Here is a 26,222-nt window from a genome sequence, read left to right on the forward strand (position 1 = left end):
CACACACACACACATCAATTCCCTATTTCAATGACATTAAAATATTTAGAAAGAAATACAGGATATATACTTTTAAATATTTATAAACATATATGTACAATATACACGAATCCACAGAATACTTTTAGGAGACATTTTTCTTTCAAGAATTCTATACAGTAAAAGTTTCTCAAAAAAAGTCACTCAAATGCTTATTTACTAAGAAAATATAGATGAAACTTATAAATATTTAAGAAAACAGATACTAGTAGAAAATATCTGGCAACAGAAGTCAGATGAAACAATCAGAACAACTTTAAGGTGCTCCCAAAACAGCAGAAGTAGAACTACAAGACCACATGACTGCAATGAGGACAGTTTGGATTTGTTCTGAAGCTTCAGCATTTCAAACCACGTATTTATCCCCCTCCCACTCTCCCAGAACACTCACATTTCTATGTCCACTGCTAGCAGAATCATGAAGTGGGGTATCATCATCCAGGCCCTGTGTGTTCACATCTGCTCCCGCTGCTATCAGAACTTTAGCAACATCGTAGTAACCAACATTACAAGCTTCATGCAGTGGTGTCCAACCTAGAGTGAAGAATGGTAGGTTTAAGACAAAGATCAATGAGTTGGTTTTTCATTCCTGTGCTATAGCTCTCTATTGCCTCTGAACATTGCAGAACACTCTCACACACAGTACTTGGCAGAATAGCAACGCCATCCATCTGATGAACAACACATGCTTTATCAGCTTTAAACCTCACATCAAATTTCAAGTTTTTCGGAGATTAAACTGAACACTTGAATCACAAATCAAATAGTAGAAGACAAAATCTGGCACAAAATCCCCGGGCCGAACATGTCAGAGATTCTTTGACTAGTAAACATTTGAACACTGGTAAATACATATAAAAATAATATTATAATACATGGAAACCCTCTGAAAAACTCACTATTGGAAACACTAATTGTAGCAAATTGCCATAACCAGTGCTCCTTTAGAGTTACTGAACATGTACTAGGAATCATTAACAACATTAGCAGCTAGATAACAAGCTATTAATAAATAATGGCAGAGAACTTATTCTGGTATTTCCCAGAACACTAGTCATTTTTTGCAATTTTGATTTCCTCAAGTTCAGTGCTCATTTTCTGTAGCAGTGTCAACTGAAGATGACAACCCACACATACTATATTCCTTACCTCAATTTCCTCTCCCCAGCTTGATGACTTCCACTTCATAGCTGACCTGAACTGCTGTTGATGCCTTCTCAAAGCCCAGTTCTGGGGAGGCATTCAACTTTTGTTTCCAACATAGCCAGTAAAAGAGTTTAATCACATGAGCTTTGTATCTAATCAGTAGCAGTCTTGTACATCCATGAAGTGGAGATACAAGAAACCCCTAACTTATCTAATCCCTCAGTAATGGGATTTCTCACCTTCAGCCTTCACTCAACTTCCAAGCTGCCACTCATTTAAATTTTAAAAGCAGCTAAAAAAAAAGAAAGGAAAAAAGCAAAAGGGAAAAAAAGTTCTAAGTTATTCTAAAGCAAAACACTTCTTTCTGTTCTTCATACACTAAATTTCCTCTTCAATCATCACTTGGTTACTCTCTTCCAGCACTGTCTGGCTAGCACCTCCATCTTTCCATTTTCTTGCCATTTACCCTTTTTACACTCACCCAACATGATAAAACTCTTCTGCTCTCAGCCCTCTGATCCCTGTCTTTTATTCTCTCTGTTAATTACCTACATAATTTATTTTTCTCCATCTTGTACTGCTTTGCTTTTCCATCCTTTCACAATGTCCAGCCTGCCAACTCTAGTGCTGGCTTGCTGTCAGTATCTGTTTCCTTTACTCTTGTTCTCACATGGCAGTATCATTCTGGCAGATATCCCATGAGCAGGGTTACTTCCTCCATTACTAATTCATTTTCTGCTCCTTTAGTTCTGCCAAATCCTTAGCTAAAAAACCTCTTATTCTCCAAACTACACTGCATCCTAAATTCCTGCTTTTCTCCATTCATGACTCACTGCTTCAATCTTCCCCCTCTTCTTGACTTGCCCTCTGCACAGTATTTTGAAGTTCAACCATCTCTGCTTCTCACTTCATATCACCAATAAAAAAATATTTAACTTGATTCTAAACAACTCCTCCAGAATTTTGAATGAAGTCTCCAACAACTTGTATCCAACTGATTCTCAGAACCAGTTCTCAGCCACTGTCCTTTTCCTTTCATCTGCCTTTAAAATAAAATATCTGCCCTAGGTCAGACTGGGATGAAGCTGTGAAATTTACTGTATGGGTTGATCCGAAGGAAGTTATATGCATTGTATTTGGGGGCTAGACCAGTACTCAGAGCATACTGGTGTTTTGGCTACTGCTGAACAGGACTTGTGAAGTGTCATGGTTTTCTCTCTCCCTTCTCCTGCACCAGAGTTTGGGAGGGGACAAAGCCAGGACAGCTACCCAAATGTGTATTCCATACCACAGGATGTCAGGCAATAAAAGCTCACTGAAAGGAGAGGGAAGGAGGGTAGTTTGTACATAATGGCATTTGTCTTTCTTTCCAAACATGTTACACCTGCTGAGGCCCTGCTTCCTGGGAAGGGACTGAATATTTGCCTGATGATGGGAAGTAGTGAGTGAATTCCTCTTCTTCCTTTGCTAGCACAGGCAGCTCTTGCTGTTCTTATTAAATGGTCTTTAACACGACCCACAAGAGCTTTTTTCTATCTTATTTTCTCCCAACACCTTGTTGAGAAAGGGAAGTGAGAGAGCAGCTGGGTGGGCGTCTGGCAGCCTGCCAAGGTCAACCCACTACATCTCTTCTTCAAGTGTTTCTATTATTCTCCTAGTGATTTCTATGGGCCTGTCTTCCCCTGAACCTCCCCCTCCTTTTCTAAAATTGCTCTTGTCAACAAGTTCTCATCTCCCCTCTCAACTTCTTTGAAGATCTATCTCTTAGTGTTCTACTTCTGCTTGTCTTCTTCTCTTCCTCTACATGCCAGTCCTGGGGAGCTTCATGTTCAAATACAAATTCAGCTACCCCTTCAAACCAAGAAATTACCATCTATTTCTTACCTAAAGTCAAGATTTCATTTAATCTCATTAATATCTTCTCTTGAAGTCAAGTTTGAGCTGACAACTAATTGTGCTATGTAGTTCTTAGCTTCTTCCACAGGGGCTTGCTACCTCAACTCCTCTCAACCATTCCCACTGAGAACATAATTCAGACCATAATGTATATGTTTCAACTTAACCAAGCTCATCAACCACTATGTAAATCACAGCAAATACTGACACATCAAATACTGACATATCAAAGCAGTCATTAATCCAGCAGGACTAGATGACAAGTACAACCATACCACTCTCCTCTGCCTTGCTGCGTATCAGTTGTTCCAGTGAAGACACTGCATATCACAGCACCATCTAAACTTTGCATCTCCTCACACAGCCCACAGTGTCACCATTTAACTCTGCCCAGCACAATCCTACCAAGTTCAGCAAGAACACAGAATCTGTGTGCACAGATTCCTGTTAATACCTACTACACCAAGGCCCTGGACACAACTGAAACCTCTTGGCATTAAAACACTGTTCTAATCATACGCTATGTACTACAGTGTCCCAGTACTACCACTGCCACTGGAAATGAAAAACACAACTTTGGGAATTCCTGTGAAGTTATACTTTTTCATTAGCATACAACATGAACTGAAAGGAAACCTCTGTTAACAACTTCAGTCTTACTTTTAATTTATACAGTTAAGAGTACTCATATTAACTCACCTGCAAAATCTTTTACATTTACATTTGCACCTAATCTGATTAGCTCCTTGACCTGTTTAACATCCCCTCGAATTGCTGCCATATGTAGAGGAGTTTCCCCTCGTTCGTTTCTCTTGTTAACTTTGTCTTTTTGTCTTGAAGAAGAGGTTGGAGTTTTCTTTTGTGTTGGTGTTGTTTGTAAGGAATGATTTAAGGTGGAATCTAAAAAAAAAGTTTTTAAATGGTCACTGTTAATTAAAGTGAGATGAAGCAAAAAAGATGGTCAACATTTGCTTTCAAAGATGATAATGACCAGTGAATAATTATATTTAAATGAAAGACATTTCACCCTTCACAGGTGTCAGCACAATGCTGATTTCCAGTGTGAAAAAGGGCATTTTGCAAAATCTTACTATTTTAAGCAAGTTTCTAGGAAAGATGAAGTCTATCCAAACTACAGGGTTCACATACTCTGGTATAAATTCTCATGAATCAAGACAAGGTGAGATCACACAGATCAGTATCTACCCTGCTTCCCCTTCCTCCAGCAAAATTCCACTATATTTTTATGTAGTGGGATGCCAGTTTTAAGAATTACAGTCTGTGTATTGTACTACATATAAATCATCAGCTGTACCAACACAGCTGCACAGCTGGATAGTTCCTTAAGTTCCACAGCTGGGTGGACTGGATAGTTTCTTAAGGAAACCCAGCCATTTGCTTTTAAATAGCAATTTTGTAAAAACGTCACACCTGTAGAACATATACATACGTAAAGATTTTTTTAAAATGCAGCTAGACCAAGGACAGCTTGAAATGGTGAATTAAGAACAAGACATCTCCCCGCTCCCATTAAATTAGAAGGAAATGGTCCCATTTCCTCCTAAATTAAAATCCTGCTCCAAAGTGAGAAAATGAGATAATAGGTAAGCTTCAATAAAAATCAGAAAAAGAAAGTATTTCAGGCTTTAAAAAATCCATATGAAACAGTGTCTGAGAGGCAAAAAAAAACAAAGGAAGAATTAAAATTTCAGTTTTTACAGCTATCACGGTGCAAAGCTTTTCACATAAATATAGAAGATCAAGAATTTTTCATCAGATTAATCATCCACATGAAATAAATTTTAACAGAAGCATGAATGATTTAAAATATTTGAAAAGAATAAAAGATTGTTGAAAAACATCAGTGTTCTGAATATTCTGACTAGGACAGAATTAAACAGGCAGGAGGGAGAAAACTGTTAACTTTGTAAGATCACCTGGGCTGTTGTCTCTTGCTGTCATCTGCATGAGGAGTGCCATCTGTTTGCGCTCTGACAGAGGGTAACCAAAAAGAATGCTAACGGGTGCTGATTTCTTATTCCCAGCATCCTTCTTCATTTTCTTTTTCTCCGGACCTTCCTTCTCTAGAAATAGGAACATTTCAAGACTCAAACTGCAGTTCCATCAGTATATTTTTCTAAAAATAAAACCATTCTCTTCAGGCCTGTAAACTTGTGACTGGTGACAGGTGATGAAAAACAGAAATTACACCTCTAACTTACTGCATTTGCATTAGTGTTGGTTACCTGCTCTAATCATATTAGGATAATAAGCTACTGAGATAAAGCACTTAAAGCTGTAAGCAGGATTACAAAAAAATTCTAACAGATGAAAAACCCATTTCACAGAAGGAATGCTGTGTATGTCACAACTTTAATTCTCAGAGAATAAAGCCAAGAACTTGAAATTTCTGTAAAATCAGCTGGTCAGCTTTCAACATTGAATACAGATCTGAGATTACGCTCTCTTCTACTTCTCTCAAGACACCGTGGTAAAAATTAGGAAAAGACTAGTTAATATTGGTACCTGCTAAGTAATTGGTTAAAAGATTTTTTCTCTCAAACTCATCCTGGTATTTTGTCTTAGAGCAATTTCTTCTCCAGAATTCATATCCTTCAAAAACATACAGCTATTTTATGTACATAACTTCTTTCCTTTTATCAATATTTATGGAAGCTGTTTAATTTTTCATCTCCAAGTTTTAAACCAGGAGCTAAAATTACACATCTGAGTAAACACATCAAAAATAAAACAAAACAATGTTCCCACCAAAACCAAGAAACCCTATCATCTGCAAAAGCGGAAAACCTTAAAACAGAGAACTCCACTGAGGAAAACTCACTGAACTTCGGCAGAGGTAAAAATTAGAATCTTAAGTCCCTTTGAAGTTCCTAGTTATCTTTTAACTTTCTATAGTTCTGCCTTCTTTCTTGTACCATTATTTTCCTCTCAACTAATTTTCTGCCTTCCTAGCCTTCTCTAAATTTCACTTTCTAGGCCTGATTACAGGCACAAGCTCTAGTAAAGCAGTGTTCTTGAGGCACAGGAAGGCACATCAACAGTTCTTATCTTGAATTCCATATTGACCCATAAGAAATACATGATCCTATGGGCTAAACAATTGCCAGTGCAAGTATTTAAGAATGGAAAGCTACTGACCCACGTATATATTTTAAAAACCTCTATACATTTATCCATCATGTTTAAAAATGAAACAAGATCCCTTTTACAGAATCAAATGATGTTTTTTTATTCCTAAACTGAAGGCAACTCAGAGTCTTGAATATCTAAAAAATTAATTCAATATCCAAATCAACACTATTTGTGTTGTACCTTATTGGTAAAAACATCTGTGTAGGAAAATAAAAAAAAACCAAACCCTTAACAAGAAAACTGTACTTTGAACTTTTCACTGCAAACATGTTGCTCTTTCTGCAACAAAAAAGTATAGCATACTCTTTACTGACTAATTTAGTACTTCCACTGAAATAACACATTTCAGATTGACCAGCATAATCAGATATTTTTAAGCATATGCTATTTACTGGTCATGATTCTTTCCTTGAAAAATACACTTATTTTCATTCTGAATTATTCCTTACCAATCTATAGCTATTTTCAGCTCAAGAAAATAATTTATCAAAATAAATAATATAATGTTTTTTATTATCTAGGTTTTACTCTTTAATACATTGAGATTGTCTGAGTTTTTTGGGTTTTGCTCTTTTTTTTAATCAGCAGAATTTATTCCTGCCTCATGTTCAGTGCTCCATTTCAGTGGTAAATTATTCTTCTATTACACTTTATTAACACAGTGTTTGCAAAGCATTTCTAGATCTTACAAATTAAAAGCACCAAATAGGAACACAACTGTTCTCACCAAGTTATACTGGAATTAAGCACTTAGTGCTCAAAATAAACAAAATTTTATTAAAATGGATATTAGACTTCATATATGTTATCAGTTAATCTAAACATTTTAATACACAAAAATCAATATGATCAACAACAAAGCTAAAAAAAGTCTCAAGATTATAGCAGGTGCACCTGATAATCCCCCCAAGATCTCATGGATATGACCTGGTTCTGACAAGAGGGGTGGAAGAAAGCAAAAAAACCAAATCAAACCAAAACAAAACCAAAACCAAACAAAAAAAAATCCCCAAACAAACAAAACCTCCAAAAATCAAACCAAACAAACCAACAAGAAACAACAGGAGAAAGTGACTAGGGCATATAAAATAGAAAGCTTTATATATCAAAAAATAAATCAACGTTCCAAGAATCACATAGCACACTACACTTTAACAGGATGAGACCAACTTAACATTTAGGAACTTCAACTTCTTAGCTATTCATCTTACAGTAACAGAAAACTTTCACCACTGTGAACTTGATGTTTCTACAACCTGAACAGCAACAACTTCCCTAATAAAGGAACAGAATCAGTTTAAGATATTAATTTTAGGTAGAATTTAATGTATAAAACTGACTATGAAACTCAATCAGTTGGTTTGAGGGTTTTTTTTGTTGTTGGTTTGGTTTTTTTTGGTTTTTTTTTTTTACATTTTTTATACTTTGTTTTCAGGTTCTATGGAATACAAATATCTTCTATTACATTCACATTCTCATCACTTTCTGCAGTTAGAAATTAACTTATGTTCATTAGAAATGGAACATAAGAGATTTTTTCACTTTTTATTAAAAAAATAAAACCTAGAACTCTTCCAGTGTCTTCATGTTCAACCACCTTTATTAAATAAACTTCATAACACAGCCACACTCCTCTGGACTATATCTCTTTAAGATTTTCCCTTGGCAACACAAGCTTTTCAATGATCACTAAAAAAAATTATTTTGAAACACTCAAGTTATGTGGAACAGGAATTTAGGAGCATCCGAGTACTTATTTGTAAAAGGGCTCAATGAAATCCACTCACAATATTTAAAATGTACTGGCACAAGGAACATCAGAGACACTGGTGATTGTTTTAGGATAATTTACACATGACAGATTTTTGTCCCAAGGTAGACAATAATGTTTTTTTGTTTGCTTGCTTTTTTTCCCCCCAACTGGATAAACAAATACCTATTCAAGTAATTTTTAATGTATGTAATAGGTGGGTTTCTCAAAACAAATCATGCCAAACTAACAGAATTTTTCATTTGGTAAAATAATCACCTCAGTGGATAAAGGAAATTAAGCAAAAAAAACCCCAAAAAAACCAAAAACCCCCAAATTCAAACTTCAGGGCTCATCATACACTGCTTTTATGTAAAAGACTTCCAATATAGTCTAAATCGTAAAAATTAACAGGATCAAAAAACAGGACCATGCAAAATTAAAATATGAACAACTTGAAATTAATGTTATGAAGTCATAAGATTGAATGATATACAACCAAAGAATAATATATTCATTGCTAGGTTAAGACCACTTCTGCAGAGGATGAAGTTCAGAGATAGAGTTTATGGAGCTCTGTGTGATCACTGCAACCTGACTGAAGTTACTTCCAAGAGAAACACATCATGACTAGCTGTGTTTCCTACCCTCAGGGAAACAGAAAGCCTAGAATGTGATGCAGAGACCCCAAAGGGCATTTAACAATGTAGAGATTTCAGGGTACTATTGTGATACCTAATTAATCAAGTTTATGACATATTTATTTAATGAAAACAAGATGCAAAACCACCTCCACTTTCCTGCCTGTAGCCCAAATAACAGTTAAATGAAGTTGTTATAGTTGAACAATAAGCCCAAATCCAGCAAGCAGTGTGTGAACACTCCCTTCAACACTCCCACAAACCTCTTTAACTACAGAAAGCATGAGCACAGGAATTGTGTTACTGTGATGTACCCATGCAGCATGAAGAGGTCATTTGGTCTGCTCTTCTGGATGACAACTAAATGCTAAAAGAAGTATGACTATGCCAGGTTTGGACTATTTAAAAACTGAAATTGAAGGGGTCAGAAAACAAAATGAAGATCCTGCTACAAACAGTAAATCTGGATAACATAATTTCCAAGAAAGATTAACAAATTACCACATTCGGTATAATTGTAACTCATTGTTCCTGAATAATCAACTCTGTAACAAGATTCTCTTACAACTGAAAGATTTTTAGGCTCTGCAGTTATGTTTAATTACTATAAAAAATTCTAATTTCTCTCTTCAGACTAGTAAGGTGGAGAAAGCAAACAAATCTGACTTCTGCAAAATCAACACCAGTCTATTGTTCTTATTTCAATAACCACATCAGAGGTTACTTAAAACTAACCAGATTACTTAAATAAATTAAGAAAATGTAAGCAACTCTGTTTATGCAGTCTAAATAACTGAAGGCTTTTCAATCAAAATATGGTTTTGGGTTGGGAGACTTAAAATCAGAGAATTTATTTTAAAATATATGAAAAATAATTCTGCTTTGATCATCCAATCCAGCAGTTTCAATCAAAGAAAGACTAAAAGATAAGATTTACTTATACATTGGTTAAAGCTATACTGCAGTATAAATAAATTTGCCTGCAGGATGTATACATTGTATTATTTTTTTGTGGTTGCTCTGACCAAGAATGGGGATGTCACAACAGAGCTCTCAGTTTCAGGAAGCCACCACAGCCAGGGGAGAGTCACAGCCCAGCACTACAGAAGAAACACAACAGGATGCTGCTGATAAAGACAGGGACAGAGTGTCCTTCCAGGTGTGTCCTGTTCCCAGGGGCCTCTTCAGAGGGCCCCAGCTCTCCTAGGACTCACATTATCCTTCAGACCTGCAGAGACTTGGCAGCTCCTGCAGCCTTCTCAACTGGCATTGCAGGACTGCCTTTACCCAACTGGCTGCAATCTTCATGGGTATCAAATCATTAAGAAAGTAACTAAAAGGCTCAATCCTAAAACACTGAATAAAATTTTTTTGCAGCATTTTCTTAAGAAAAAAAAAATTAGATAAAGAGGTGGGCTAAAATTGTTCTAGACTCTACAAATGCTATTTGGTTTCAGTCTTGCCAAAACTGACTGGGTGTAAAATGTACTTTGTGTATAGTGTTGCAGAAATCAAATGAAAAAAAAAAAAAAAACCCAAAACATTTCTGTGTTATGTCAACTTTCATTTTGGCTGTCCATGTTCATTATCACTTGCAGTATTTAGACAAAACCTGAAACAAAACAAACCAACCAAACAAAAAAGCCCACCAGAAAAAAGAGCAATTTTTACCAAAATCAGAAAAAAAAAAACCCAAACCAAACCAAACCAAACCAAAAAAAAAAAAAAAAAAAAAAAAAAACCCACAAGAAAATTTTCGTTTACAGAAAACCCTGGAACTAGAACCAAGAAACCTTTAATGATGTAATGCTCTAAAAATTGGGTATCACCATTCTTTGACTCATTTACATGCCTAAACAGGATGAAATCCAATTGTCATGGAGTTTCTACAATAAGCTAGTAACCCTACAATGTATCTTGGGGATAAACCATTTATTAAACTATTTAACTAAAAATTTTGAAGTACCTCTAGCTACTTATACATTTAGGGTTTTTTAAACTCAGACATATTTTTAAAGCTGATAGGAAGCTGAAGCTGATAGGAAGCTTTTCATTACCTTTTCTTTTCCCCCCTCTGTGTCTGATTATACTCTAATTTCGAAAAACTTACTTTCTTCCTTCTCAACGTTTGTCATTCTCTGTACACAGCTATCAGGGAGACACTTCTGTCAGAGGCAGCAGTTTAGCTCAGTGACAGCAAACCTTTTCCATGGATAATGCTACGTTGGTGCCAGAAGCAGCACTGCGTTTCACGATCACTGATGTCAGTCCTAATCCATGTCAGTGACAAACTTGGCACCAGTGTAAGTGTCTAATTCCCAGGGGTCTAATCTAATTGGTTAGGCACAGAATCTGCATTACAGGAACAGTTTTTCATCCTAGCAATGCTCTGCTCTGAAGTTTCTGGAAGGTTTATGTACCAAGTTTTCCACCTGCAAAAGGGCAGTTGCTCTAACCTCCTTACCTCAGCAGAAATTAAATGTTGACCAAGCTGTGGTGTTTGCCAGCATAGTTAAGAGTCACATGCCTTCTGCTTTTGTGTTAAATATTTCTTGCCCCTACTTGACATGTCTATTTCACCTCCCTGCTACAACTTCTGACAAAAAAATTTTATAGTGTGAGCATCATCTTTTTGTGCATGTCTAAGTATCTGAGGTAATTAATCTTGTTTGTGGCAACTGTAACAATAGATGCTATAGCAAAAAAAACCACAAAAAGTTCTGCTACTTTACGAGATGCGTGGGACAATGACTTATTTAAAGTTAATGGGGGTGGGGAGACATGACAAAAGATTTTCAACAGAGAAAACTTTCAATAAATATTTAATATTACATCTAAATACATTTACTTCCATTATGAAAAAATAATTATGGTTCTAATACCAAGCAAAAAACTTAATAAAGCAGGTGCTGGGAGCATACTTCTAATTTAGACATGGTCTTTTCAAAATCAAATGGTATTGTGAATAGTGCAAGAATGCTGTAAAACCACTGGGAACAGAACTAAAGCCAAGAGCATTGTTTTGTTATGTGACTATTTCAAATATGGATTTCATACTACAGTTTCTTTATAGTAATAAAAACGTGTATGTATTATCAAGGAGCCAAATCTGCATGAAATCAATCCTGAACAAAAATTAAACTCACACTGAGGTATACACTTCTACCTTGCATTTAAATCTACACATATTAAGGGAACTATCTGGTAATGAAAATGTTCAAATGTACAATAAGCAATGTATAAAAAACTGTAGCACTGAGCCTTTGAGAAATTTGAGGAATTTCAATGTGTTTTGCTGACCATGGATACTGTTTGGTTATCAACTTAATTACTGAACTATTATTGCACAATGACACAGATAATTAATTATCTAAACCCAGAGATAACTGTACCTCTTGGAATGTATCCAGCTCCCTCCATCTTGATTTGAAAAGAACTGTGCTAAGAATGCAGTTTGAAGCCTTGAAATCAGTTCTAATATAAATAAGCTCAAGCTGGGAAGAACTATTTAGCCTCTGCAGAGAAGGCAGAGGTGATAGGAACTTCAACTGAAAGGAAGTGTGCTCTCCATGACTATTTTAGTTAGCTCTGTCACCTTAGCAACCTTTTCGATGAAGGACAGTACATCTACCAATCTATCCAACTCTCCCTCCCCAAAAAAGGCTATGAAAGGCTGACAGCTGTGTCTCAAATCAAGGCATTCACATGGTTTTTCATCTGTTTACTCATTTAAACAAATGGACCTCTAGGGATGACAAAACAAAGAAAGATTTGTTACTGAAAGAGAAGGAAAGAATGAGGTTAGGAAACAACTGGAGAATATAGATCAACTATGGTGGCATGCTGGCTATTGCTAATGACAGGATGAAAGCCTATCAGACTGAGATGCAACAATCAGAAGGAGACAAGCAACTTTTATATTTAGTATTCTTTTTGAAGAGGAAAAAAATCAATGTGAAAACATAATATACAATTAATTAAGTTAGGACGTGTTTTACCAACAAATAATTAGTTAAGGAAATAAAAAGGTTCTACCTGCGTCTGAATTGCGATCTTCATTTCTGGATGGACTAATAGTAAAAGGAAGTTTACGTTTCATGGAAGACTTTTCTTTCATCTCCTTCCCCACATCACTCCTATCCACTTTTGGAGTTTTGCTGTAGGATGCAATCTTGTCCTTGCTCTAATATAAATAAAAAGTATACTAAGTAATTTTTGCATAAAGTAGGATAGTCTTATAATATATACAGACTGAAAAGACTGATATGTGAGAATGCATGTGCTTGTGTATGTGTATTACAAAATTTATTCAATAAACAAAAGAATCATCATTTCTTTTTTAAATTACTAACTTCCATGTTACTTCTACTTTCAGACACATCACTGTAGAAATGCTGTTCACTATTAGAGGCTTAACAAATTAGCAAAGGAGCAACTTAAACTGAACAAGAATTTGCCAAGTCTTGATGACCATCCCAGTTTCCTTCCCTGACCATAACAATCCCATTAAAAGCACATTAAAAGCCCACCCTGCAATTCAGACTGTGAATTGTACACCCCCAAAAACCCCTCTAATTACCTTCCTCTGCCTCCACTCCCACCCTGTGATCCATCAATACAGAACTCCCTTTCTATTTCAACAATAACAGTGCAATGTTTCATTTGAGAAAAATCTATGAAGAAATATTCTAAACTGATACCAAATTTAGAAGAAAAAAGGTACAAGCTATTTGGATTCTTGAGTTGTATAAATCTAGAGATTTTGGCTTATAACCCATATTTCAAATAAACAGAGAAAAACCTAAATAGGCTCACTATTAAATTATACTCGATTGCTTCACTAATATAGGAGGAAAGAATGCAAAAGATATCAGGTTAGTGTAAAGACTGATTGAGAGAATCCTCTACAAACCCAACATCTTGGCTACCAATCAAGTTGCAATGGAGAGACATCTTTTCTGTACAATACATGCTGCAGAAACATTTACCCACTCTGTCAGCTATCACAACTCTACAGCTTTACATCATTCTTAACACATGATCAGATGAAATTACTAATAGATTAACTTCCTAAAGGTAGAAGAACAATATACTGCCTTGCCAATCACTGAAAACCAAAAAGCTGCTCCTTGGTACTTCTAAAGATTTATTACAATTGGAGGAAAACTAAAAAATAACTTAAAGTAGAGGTACTGTTCTCAAAGACATCTTCTTTTTTTTTATTTTTTTTAAAAACCAACTCAGGTAGGAAGATTTCATCTGACATGCTGAGTTTAAAATGTTGCCAAAAAGTTAGGCAGAAGTGATTAGAAAAAGAAACTGTAAAAACCCTACAACCTTCAGAAGACAAATATCTGTACAAGGGAAATGACAAAGAAGGCATTAGTCTGTATCAACAGAATTCCTGAGGTATAAAGGTTGCTGCCCTTAGAGAACACCTTTCTTCTTCACTCCAAGTTTAGAAACCCAAAAAAACCAAAGTAGAATGCAGAATAAAATCCACACACCAAAACCAAAGCCAACTCTTTTTCAAAACCCTGAAGGAAACAACATCCTCCTCCTTTTATTTTTTTTTTTTTACATGCTAGAACAAAAAAAATCTAAAAACCCAAACCCCTTAAGACTCCCCTAGGCCCTTGGAACACAGAGTGCCTGTGGTATTAGTTATGAAAGAAGTTAATCCATCTAACACAAGTCATCATTTCCAAATGCATCTCTAAGTTGGCAAAAGCAGATCCAAACTCCATTAAGCCTTTCCCTCTCTCTTCCACCACACACACAAGTTTCCCACTTGAGCCCAACCCCACCAAGAATTTCTCATCCCTTATTTCAAACAAACCAATAATTTCACCTATGTATGTGAATTTCCCGCAATATAAAGTGGCATCAAAATTTTATTCTTTTCTCTAGAATATTACCTTATGTTTGGCACTATGCAATAGAAAGGATGAACTAAAAATAATTTAGAATTCCTAAGCAGAAAATCTTGGTTTCAACTTGTTCAGTAGGAAAAAAAAAACCCACAACTTTTTGCAGTTGGTAATCTCTAAAAAGAATTCCTTTTTTGAGGGCACTCCTCAGTAGGTGCTCACAAAGAGGCACAAGCTGCTTAAGTAATTTGAAAGCTTTACATTCATTCTTAAATTGCTTATATGTATTATGTTAAATATTATGAATGATGCACTAGTTTTTGAATAAAGACTGAAAATTAATTTTGTGATACTCTAATTAGGAGGAGAGACAGTTCAAAGTGCATACTTTCAAATAAATAAAAACACATTGAAAATTTTAAAAAGGCTATACATAGAATACACAGAAACTGAAAAAAAAAAGGGAGACTGTTTTGTTCCTTAGCTAATGTGGAAACAAGCATTCAACATTCAGTGTTGGACTTTCCAATCCAAAAGATGCAACCAACAGAGTGTTTGAGAAGTCTGTATGAAGTTGATGCTGTTTATTATTTTTGGCGACAATACTGAAATAGAGATTCTATCAGATATGCAGATATCATCACAACTGAAAGGGAGGAAGAAGCAAAGAGCCCTGGCAAGGCAAATGTAAAATGACTGATTGGAAAAGCAGTCTTAATACAAAACAAAATAGGAAAAGCCAGGATAAAACCAAGGTCCTACAAACTGATAAAAATAATTAACTGCACCATCACAAAATGCTGTCTTAGAAGACAGAAAACTCTTAATGGCATCCTGGATTCAACTCCAAGTAAAGGAAGTAGAAGTAGGAAGAGAAAGTAGAAACCCTGCAGGTTAGACCAGGCATTCCATTTTCAAGAGTGGGCATTCACTGTTCCAATTGTTCCTAGTCACTGTCCACAGCATGGACATCTCTTTCCCAGGGTCCAAGGCAAGGTTCAAAACTCAGCATCAACAGGTCTGTTGCATTACTTTAATGTGACCCATAAAGCAACCTAAAATGAAGTTGACATTTTTTATAAAATTATCTGTAAATCATGTGGACTTTCTAAAGAGGTTGACTAATCTCAAGTGAAAACTGCTAATCAGATAAAACACTGAAGAGATGTTGATGTTCAGAAAACTAAACTACTGCTGCAAAGTGAAAAGCATTACATACTTTCCACGTCCACTACAGCTAGAGAACATTTAATGGCTTCAGACTGTACCAGGAGACTAGCAAAGGTTATTTATCCTTCTACTAAGTATCTAACTCTATGCCAGTCAGCATAATTAAGTATCAGAATAAACTGCCCAAGGAGACAGGAATTTCCATCAGGCAAGCCTTTAAAGAAAAGGTCTGGCAAACATCTGTCAGGAACTGAGTACAGCTTATTCTACTCTGGAGCAAATGGATGAACTGGATCTGCATGTCTCAACGTTTAATGCATGCCTCACTGGAGGATGTAGTAACAAGTAAGAATTTTCTCTGTCAACAAAACCATACTAGTGTACTATGATGAGGAACACATTTTTAATCTGTTCAACAGGAACTGTCTCAGAAGGCTAACAAACAGCAGTCTGGACAATTTCTTGATATCCCATTCCAGCTCTATTGTCTGGTACTGCTACAATCAATGACAAGACACAAAAGGAGACAACAGAGAGCCATATAATCTAGCAGATGTACTAAGCCCTGGGAGAACAAGCATTTTTTTTCTGCCTATCAAAGATAATTACATACTGAAGCATACTCTGTGTGGTACTAAATGGTTTTGGGCACTATTGTTGGAGTCTTCCAAGGAGAGAATTAATTCTTACAAACTCCAAATGTGCTTCTCCTTTGTTAGAGATATCCATAGTTTACTTCCTTAGTTTAGCCATATGAAGTATAAATTCAGATAAATTAAAATTTCATCATGTTCATATGTTACCAAAATATCTCATGCAAATATTAGATGGTCTAGCTGACATATACACCTTGTATTATTTTTTTATGCTCACCAGATAAGCAACTGAAATAAAAATACATGTACCCTAATGCATACATTATATAAATTCAGCTTATTAACAGCAATGTTATTTCTAACGGGTTTTTTTGAGTTGTCAAAAGACCTGAACACATAGTTCACATGTGTTCATATAGCTATTGTGTTCACCAAGCTATTCAGTGGTTGTTAGGACAGCATAATAAGCATTAATGTCTGGACAAATATGAAAGATTATGTCTAATAATCACAACAGTAACTTCACTACATTTCTCTGTCAACAGCTATAAGTGCACAATTAGAACCATCTAAACACTGTAAAAACTATTAAATGGAAATAAAACCCTGCAAGTGTTTTTTCTTTTATCTTATGCTAACCATTGGAATAGTCTCATCCACTTAGGTCACTACAGCTTTTATTTTGTGAAGAATGAGGACTTTTTTATGGACTGGTATCCTTTAGCATTACTCACCACATGTAAGAGGCAATGTTTTTTATGAACATTATTTCACACTAGGCTGTAGCACTTCCTAACACCAATTACATTAGCTAATGAATGCCTAACATTTTTCATACTTATAATGATTTAAGAACTATAATTTTTAAATTCATAGCTGCAGATGTTTATGCATTGAGAAAAATCCTTATTTGTTTACAGATATTTCCACTACCTTCTGAAGATATTTCATTAAAATTATCACTGTTGATTTGGCCTGGTCAATCTTTACTTCAGAGCTCTATGTTTCTGTATGTAGTACGGATTTACCTTCATGACTTTGTGTTGTTCAAACTCACACTTTACTCTTAGCTTACTGCCTGCCTGATTTCAAATAATTTTCTTGGCTGAATCTAAATTATGACATTTTGGCAATATTTTCTCTATCTTTCCTAATCCACTCTCAAGAGTGCAGATTAGTCAAAGGCCAGCTGAACACTTCTGACAATTGTCCATCTGTTAGAGAATAAGTATGTGACAGTTTAAGTGACTTTGACATAACCATGTACTCAGTTCTTCTAAAAATACAACAACTGTGTTTATTATGCTAAAAACCTGAATACAGGAATATTAACTGAAACACCTCTACTCTCCATCAATAATATTATTCTCTGTTTTTATTTAGGATCTTATATTACACATTGTTTTATATCATGCAATTCCAAATCAAACCCTACATTATTCTAATCTCAGCTGTCTACTGTACCAGGGTGGACAGTGAGCAACACTGGACAGAACAGTGCAAGCAGTTTATCAGCTTACTTTTCGGTATCAACTTTATCAGTCCATCACTGGGACTCCATATTCACAGCCTTTGTCAAACTTCCATTCCCTACTCTTTCCCTGAATTACTGAATGACACTTCAATTAACTTGACCATATCCCAAATAAAGATCAGAATAAATAGGGAAAAAAAAAAAAAAGAAAACACAAGATTATTTCATCCCTTTACTAGTAAGCTGATTTGCTTTCCCCATTTTATTCTGTTATCTTCTTCATCTTATCTAAGTAGTTCATCAGAGTCAGCAGAAAGAATTACCTTTGCCTCACTTTACTGGGACCAATGAAACTAACTAGAAAGAGACTAAAAGGTCTAAAGGTTTCTACTAATGTTTTTGGAAGATAAAAAGTTACAAGTAGACGCTGAATCTTCCAATCTTTTCCTGTTTTTTAACCTCCTCCTGTCTTATATCCATTCATCATCAAATGGTCTTGCAGAGAATACAAATTTCGACACAAGAGTAAGTATGACCACACACACACAGAAAATCCTTTTCTAGAGAAGACAGTTTTATAGATTGTTGGGAAACAAACAGATTCTCTCTCCTTAGGGCAATATACATGTCACTCATCACTGTCAATGCAGAGGATTACTCCAGCTTCTGTTATTCATTAGTAGCACAGATAAACGCGTGGTCTATTGTACAAGTGTACCAGGAAGACAAACCAAAGAACTGGGTGATTTGAAACTTGCCTCCAGAACTCTGAAAATCATGAGATTCTTCACATTTATAAACAACAAACCACCCTTCAGCATGACTAGACTTGCCATATTCCTTCATTCTCCAACACTCAAAAATGGACTGTACAATTTTTAGATGGGACTCCCTCGTACAGGAGCTGCTCTAAAGCTTTGTGCAGCATTTGGCTTTTAAGTCCTCCCTCACAGAGAGAGTAAGTCCCTCTGTTATAAAGGAATATTGGACACTGCTGTTTTTCTTTGGTCTGTGCCCTGTTACAGGCCTTCACACCTGTTTTGTGTGTTTGCTACAGAGACTAATACACTGTAAAATAAAATAAAATATGGATAGCTGTTCTTGTGAGTATATAAAAACTTCAAATTAGCTAAGATATGGAGACTATATACTAACTTTTATCAAACAAAACCAAAGCATCCAGTTTCTTTTTAAATAAACTTGCAAGTTAAAATAAAATAGAATTCTGTCCCACAGTTTAACTTACAGTTAAATCAATGTAAAAATACATAACTTTCAATACTGAAGTTATCACAACATAGATTCATATTTATTTCTTTCAATTACAGCAACAAAAATCATGAAACATGCTTCATTTTACTGAAATCAAATGGGCATTAATATAAATTTTACCTTTCTCGCAGTTGTTTTTTCCACCATGGTGCTATTACTGTCAGAATTTTCAACTTGAACTGTTTTTGTAGACCCAAATTTGGGCATTTTATAGCTGTTTAGCTAGTTGTATCTTGTATCAGTGGGTTCATCCTGTGTCTGAAAAACAAACAAACAACATTACATAAATATACACAGGGCAGTGTCATTTCAGGACAAATGTTACTGCAGATGGTAGCAGAGCTGAATAGTACCCCAAAAAAAGATGACTAATAACGACACCTGGCTTCAAGCATCTTCCTCACATGCAGCTCAAACCTTGGGGCAAAACCCCAAAAGGTCTAACAAGCTGTTTCTGGGAACATTGTCATGAAAAAAGCACCAAGTCAGCTGCTAAACTACCTTATCCCTCTAGCTTACCTTTTTGGAAGACTGAACATTTTTGGCTATTTTAACAGGTTCATAGGTTCAATATCTCACTTAATGTTAAATGTCCTAAAGCTTAAAAAGATGAACAAGATTTCTAGCAACACTGGAAAGAGAAATAAGGCTTTCTAGCCTGGGAAACTAAAATACTGTATATTCAATATAGTACGGTGGAAAAAAGTCAAGTCTTGTGATTTATAATTCTTTCTGGCTCAAGAGATGCCCTTTAGAAGAAAAATGTTCTAAAGCTTAAACCTGGAACTAGAAACCTTAATTTCCACTGTCTATCAAATCAATTATATAAGCCGCTACTAGAGCCAGATATCTATCTATATAAAGCTCCAAGAGCTGTGTAGTGTTTCATCTCCATGGTATACCAATCACAGATTCACATGAGGGAAGAGGTCAGACTTGCCTCTTCCACAGCAGGAAGTGCCATCCTTTTTGTAAGAATGGCTGAGAGAAAAGGTCACACAAAAGGTAAAACTGCATTTGACAGCACTTCAGAGCTGGTGACTTTTTATGGGTCTTTTTGAGTTGATGTATTTTGTTTCAAGTATTTATGTGATCACAATCTTACTGAGCTGACATAATTTTATGCCTGATCAAGTGCATACCTGATCAGGTGCAACACTCCTATTGTTGCTTTACCATTAAGGTTTTGGGATCATCACACAGAGAATTTGTTGCTGTTTTAGGACCATGGCCACTATTTTGGTTTGACACAGTTAATTGACAACAAATCTGGTGCAGATGACTTTGAAAAAAACATTTTGCACACTACACCTGACACATGAGACGTTGATATTCAAACAAATTTCTACATCCTGCCCACACATCCATCCCCCACAAAGCTTAAACCATGGAAAATTTGAATATTTGTCTAAGATTAATACTGTTGCATACAACAATGTAACATGCTTTCTCTTAATCTTCCAGAATAGGAGGGGAAGAAAAGTTCAAAAAGTTAAATCCTTGAGAAGGAGAGGTAAGAAATGTTGCACTAAGGTCTGCTGTTTTCTTCCCTTTCTCCTACACCTGAGGAAGTCTTTTTTTGTTTTGTTGGTTTTTTTTTTTTAACACTAACCACAAGCTTATGAAAAACAGGAAGAGATTAATTAGAAACAATCTCACATTCTATAACCAGAATCTTGTCTCCACTATGATACAATATTGTGAAACTCATACTGTTCTACTCTTACTTAAGCCAAAAGATTAACATTAGTATATTCCCTTCATTCATGGAGTGTTAACAGGATTTATGCAGCCTTACTGATACAGAGAGTAATTGTTCAATTTTAATGAACATCAAAGCACATGGTTATCAGCCTTTTGCTTTTCGTTGCTTTTTGTAACAGCTGCAAGAACAAAAAATGGTTATCAGTTCAAAGAAGAGAAAGAAAACTACACTGAGTTTCCTGTAATTTACAAAAACCTTTCCTGAATCCTAAAAGAAGCAACAAGTTACTATCTTCAGAGAATACTACTGTGCTGATTAGACCAAACATAACATATTACTACAGTAGCAAATATCTGTTCCAGTGGTTTGAAAAGGGACAAATCATAAATCTCCTTTTGCTCATTTAGCCTCTTAAATCCTCTCTGTAAGCTTCATTTGTAACAATTCCCATTGTATATATCATGATTACAACAACTTAAAAAAAAAAAAAAAACAATGGGTCAAATTTTCTTTATCATTTTAATCAGAATATTTTTTATTGCATATGCTGCTGTTTCCTTTCCTTCCTTTTTACTGCTACCTGGCTCCCTGGAACTACCTCCATTCCTGCTTTGCTTCTCTTCCTTTCCTGGTTTCATACGCCATTCCCTGGTATATGACAGCAAGAAGCCAAACTTAAAGAGCTTAGTAAAATTTATTAGCTTAGGCTTGGCTCCTTGGTCTCATTTGCCTCACCAGAAGGAGCTGCCCTTCACAAAAGGCCTCCCCCCTGCATGTCTCACCGGGACAGCAACAGTTTATTTTTTAAAATGGTAGAACAACAAAACCCAGCCTCAAGTATTGTAAAGGGGCAAGAGGATTATGAAAACACTTTCAAAACAGATTTCAATTAAAGGTATTTTAATAATACAGTTAACTTAATATACAAATAGAAGTAAATGAAAACAGAAAGCATAGGATGTTTCCATTTTCTTTACCAAATGATCAACAGGCAGAAGCAGATGTGCAGGAAGATCCACCTGAACATGAGAAGAATTTTACTATGTAGGTGACCAAGCACTGAGACAGTTAACCCAGAGAGGTGACGGAGTCTCCCTCACTGGAGGTATTCAAAAACCCTCCAGACACAATCCTGCACCATGTGCTCTGGGATGGCCCACTGTGCTCCCTTTCAACCTGACCCATTGATTCTGTGATCAAAAGCAAGCATGAATTCATGAAATTCCTGACCCAAGTCAAATATGTTTTGGAAAAAAAACTGCTTTGGAAGTTCACTAAAACTGAGTGTCACATACTGGATTACCAAAGCAGAACCACCACACTCTAAGACTAACAAACAGCACTATTTCCATAAAGTGTTCCAAGTACCAGATTGCTGTTGCACAATGGCTGTGCAAAATTTAAAACAGACATAAATGCATCACATATTTGAGAAAAAATACTTTTCATAAAGAGTGAGAATTCAAAAAAATTATTAAAATATCACTATGGTGGCCCAGAAATTAGGCAAACTATTCAACTGGTGATTACATAGTGTATATAACAACAACATTTTCTGCGGAAGAAGGGATTTTACTGACACTTCAACTTTTATTTCCATTTGTCTGGAGTTCAATGCCATTTCAACTCAAGTTCAAGTTCTGAACACAAATGTTTGCATTCATAGTGAAAATGGAGAACATTAACAGGGTCTTCCAGGGAAATCTAGATCTGTCTGCTTTGAGTTTTCCTCACAGCCATTTTTTAATGCAATTACTGGTTTATTAGACAATCTTGATAGCAAATTTTGAATCACCAGAACCCTAAATTAAAAGTTAAACTCTTTACATTCAAATGATTCTCCTTTGTCACAACAAGCAGGGTCTTCACTTCTCATGTGACACACAGGCACAGCTGTGCTTTCTCTCAAACAGTCTGATTTCAAGCTTTTTAATAAAACAGAATTTGCTTCCTACTAAAGAAACTTCTCTGTATGTAACAAAATCAGATATTTTTTATTTTATGTTTGGACATCTTTCCTGCACATTCATTACCAATCATGAGTCATACTACGGGAAATACTGTTAAACTCTTCTCTCAGTTATTTTTCAGCTAAGGAACTAAAAATTCTATTCTATTTTCTCCTTCAAGTAACAAAGGTAAGTATTTAGACAGATCTATGTGCAGTGACATAAAATGCTAAGATTATTTTATATAAAAAACCCTGGACATAAAAATCCCAAAAAAATCCTACCAATCACCAGAATTTCAGCTATAATTAGCTACAGAAAATTAGCAATATAATAAATCTCTAATGCCAACTAGTCACTGTATTAATTTGTATAAGCTTACATCTAGCACTGATGAAATAGGTTGTCCTTACCTATGTAAAAAAACAGGGAATTCAAGCAGTACTAAAATGGTGCTGCTGCCACTGTCATTCACTCCTTTACATCTTTCAGTCTGTTCTGAGAAATTAAGGGCCATGTGTTTGTGTTAGATGCATATGTACGATTCACTAATGACTTCCAAGCCTGTAGATGGATTTTTTTTTAATTTGGCAGCAGCAGAAATTTTCAAATATATTAAGCACTCACAAATTTCACGGGAAAAGGTGGCCAGTGGATAATAAGAATGACAATAATAATCCTCACCGTTTTTCACATGGCAAGGCTTCAATATGAGCTTCACAACATACTGCCTGTAAGAAAACTCCACATGAGATGGCCTTTGTAAACAACTTTTCTTTTTTCTCTTAGTTATGGGGGGGAGTTTCAGTTGAGACCTGCACATTACCAGAGTCAATCACAAGACACAAATTGCTAAGAAATTAAGCATCATTAGTTTTGGTGCTCACTGAGCTACTTGTTTCCTTTCTGGTTCAGACTGTGTTCCCTTTAACACCTACAGCAAAATGTTAGAGGATGCTTTGGGAAGGTTTTCTTTGGTAGTCCTGCTGCACAGCTGATCTTGAAGGTTAGCTGCCTGCTGGTACTACATGAAAGCAAGGGGGGACAAGATTAACCTTCTACGGGAATACCAGTAATTGATGAGTTCATTTCCAAGACACTGCATCTACCCTCCTGGTCTAGAAAGCATCTGCATTTGAAAAGCAGGGGTCTAGAGTAAGGCAATCTTCTCAACTACCTTTGCTTCATCTGCAGGGAAGAAGAAAAACAAAACCAAAATCAAACAAACAAAAAAAATCCCTCTCTCAATAAGGATTTACTCCAGACTGGGAAACAGTGAATCAACTATACCAAATTTCTGCTATAAATAGCTGACAGGAATGTTATAATAAAATTAAACTGTTGAAAATGACAACTTACAGCTACATCTAAATTAGCAAGAAGTAAAGAATTATCAAGAGCGGATCTGCAGAGTAGAACAGCTGGTAACAAAACTCCAAATTTACACTAGTCACATTTAGCAGATTTGCTCTGGACTACTTCTACTGCAGTTCCATGTACTAAATGCACATTAAAGGCTGGAGTACATTCAACAAACTCCTAAACACGTCTCAGCTTAAACCAGGAGGAATCAAGCTCTGAAAACATTACACATACAAACTAAACTACAGTGAGGAGAGAGGATAGTCACTGATTTAAACTAAGACTGACCTGATTTTCTCTTAGCAATCTCCTCCTTCCCAGTCCTAGAAATTTGTCTCTTCCAAGTTTATTTTGAAATGACTGGTATGATCTAGATCTCAAAGCTATTAAGAGTCAACCAAAAGAAAAAAAAAGTTAGTGGAAGAGAGATGGCTAAGAACAGCTGAACTGAGGGAAAGGCAGGCAAAAGCCAACATTACATATTCTGCTCAGAGAAAGCCAGCTGGCCAACCCGTATGCACACACTGGCTAATTAAGAAGTATGTAGGTAGCTCACGCCTAGCCATACCAAATGTTATCTGTATTCTGGTGGGAGTGTGTCAAAGACAGATGAGGTTAACACACTGGGAGAAAGGGAATGGGTATAGTACAAAGGACCAAAAAGCGAGAGAAAACTGGTATTTTCAAATCCTGTAAGAAGCAGAGTTTAGCAAAAAGATGTTCATTTAACTAAGTTTAACACTCTGTGTTCTTTTTTCTTCTTATCAGGAAAGTGCAAATTACTTCAGTATTTTATTTCACAACAAAAGCATCCTTCAGCAAACAGTTCAGAGAAGTGATTTCTTTCCAAAAGAGAGGTTAACTAATTAAAAATGCTAAATGAAATGTGTGATAGGAGATGTAACTGCCAATTATTTTCTTCTTATGGAACTCAGTCCTTCTGCACACAGTTACTCAACCAGAGCCAACTGCTACACAATGAAATGGCTCCTGGTAAATTAACATGTAATAAGATCAGCATCTTCCTTTTCACCTACAGTGTCCAGTAAGAAAAAAGGACTTGAGACAGAACAAGAAATTATAAGGGATATTTCAGTTAGAGGCTGGGGATGTGCTAAGAGGCACAAGATCAGCAATCTGCTATTGTGAGGAAAGAGACCATTCAGGTTGCAACACACAGTAAGAGGGCAGTGAAGTCCAGTAGGACAGGGCCAGGCTTTTCTGGGTTGCACCATGTCTACAAAAGGAACATCTGTCTGTATTTTAACCTGGTATCTCCCACACAGAAATATGTCTAAAGCTTCAGATTAGCCAAACGACAGAATGTGACTGTGACAAGGAGGCAGTGGAGAGAGAGACTTGACAGGACAATGCTGAGAAGAGATTGTCTCTGGGAGGAAAGCACAGAGGACTCCATGATCAACACACAAATATTTTTTCCCAGAATACTTTTTTTCTGTGTTACAGAACACAAACCAGAAGCCTTTACTCTTGTCATTCCTATGCCTTGTAAAAAAGCATGAGCCTTCCATATCCTTTTTGTTTAAACTGAGAATGACCAGCTTAGACCAGCTTACCCTTTTCCACTACCTCCTTGGACAGATATACTTGCAGAAATGAAGTCTCAAAGATGGCTGATGTCTCATGAAAATGTCAAAATGATGGTAAAGGATGGGAAACTGCCGAGAGCAAGTGCTTAAAAATCTCATCAGAGCATTATACAAAAACAGTGTTCTGAAAGGTCAAAATTTCAGTGACTGCAGCCAGAAAAATATTTGTACCAAGGTTTTAATTGAAGAAAACGATATCAACACAGCTATTCTATAATCACTAGAGCAGTTTGATCTTTACAATGAAGACCCTGAAAAAGTCATTAAAGGCTTTATTTGAGCAGAAATAGTTCAAGGTTCTTGTGTTACATGGATCCCCCCCATAGAAGAATTCCTCTCAATCTTTTAGCAACACAGGGCACTGCTGTAGTCCAACACATATTACTGCTAAGTAGGAATAGGGAACATTTTAACTCCCTGGGTGCTAAAGTCAAAGTTGAATAGGTACAAAACCTAGAAAGTAAAACATTTTTTTCTAAAAAGCTGATAATACATTAGATATATGCAGCTATAATAGACTAAATATACACTGCAATACCTCCCTACTGGCAAGCCTGCCTCCTGCTGCAGGCTAGAACCATATTATTCT

General features: G+C 35.9%; 1 protein-coding gene across 2 annotated transcripts in view; it reads right to left on the bottom strand.

Moving 5' to 3' along the window:
* ANKRD12 (ankyrin repeat domain 12) overlaps nt 1–26,222 on the bottom strand; it is a 59,237-nt gene that overhangs the window by 20,868 nt on the left and 12,147 nt on the right. The window contains exons 2-6 of one of the 2 annotated variants that reach the window (XM_009102100.4): nt 19,128–19,265; nt 12,661–12,808; nt 5,019–5,165; nt 3,781–3,981; nt 431–573 (exon numbers count right to left, since the gene is read on the bottom strand). In XM_009102100.4, coding sequence (XP_009100348.3) covers nt 431–573; nt 3,781–3,981; nt 5,019–5,165; nt 12,661–12,808; nt 19,128–19,214 — 726 coding nt within the window. In that variant the 5' untranslated portion in view covers nt 19,215–19,265. Of the gene's footprint in view, nt 1–430; nt 574–3,780; nt 3,982–5,018; nt 5,166–12,660; nt 12,809–19,127; nt 19,266–26,222 lie in introns of those variants that run through there. The other variant, XM_030229238.2, reaches the window with a different exon arrangement.

Source organism: Serinus canaria, chromosome 2 (genome assembly GCF_022539315.1).
Source record: "Serinus canaria isolate serCan28SL12 chromosome 2, serCan2020, whole genome shotgun sequence".
NCBI lineage: Eukaryota > Metazoa > Chordata > Aves > Passeriformes > Fringillidae > Serinus > Serinus canaria.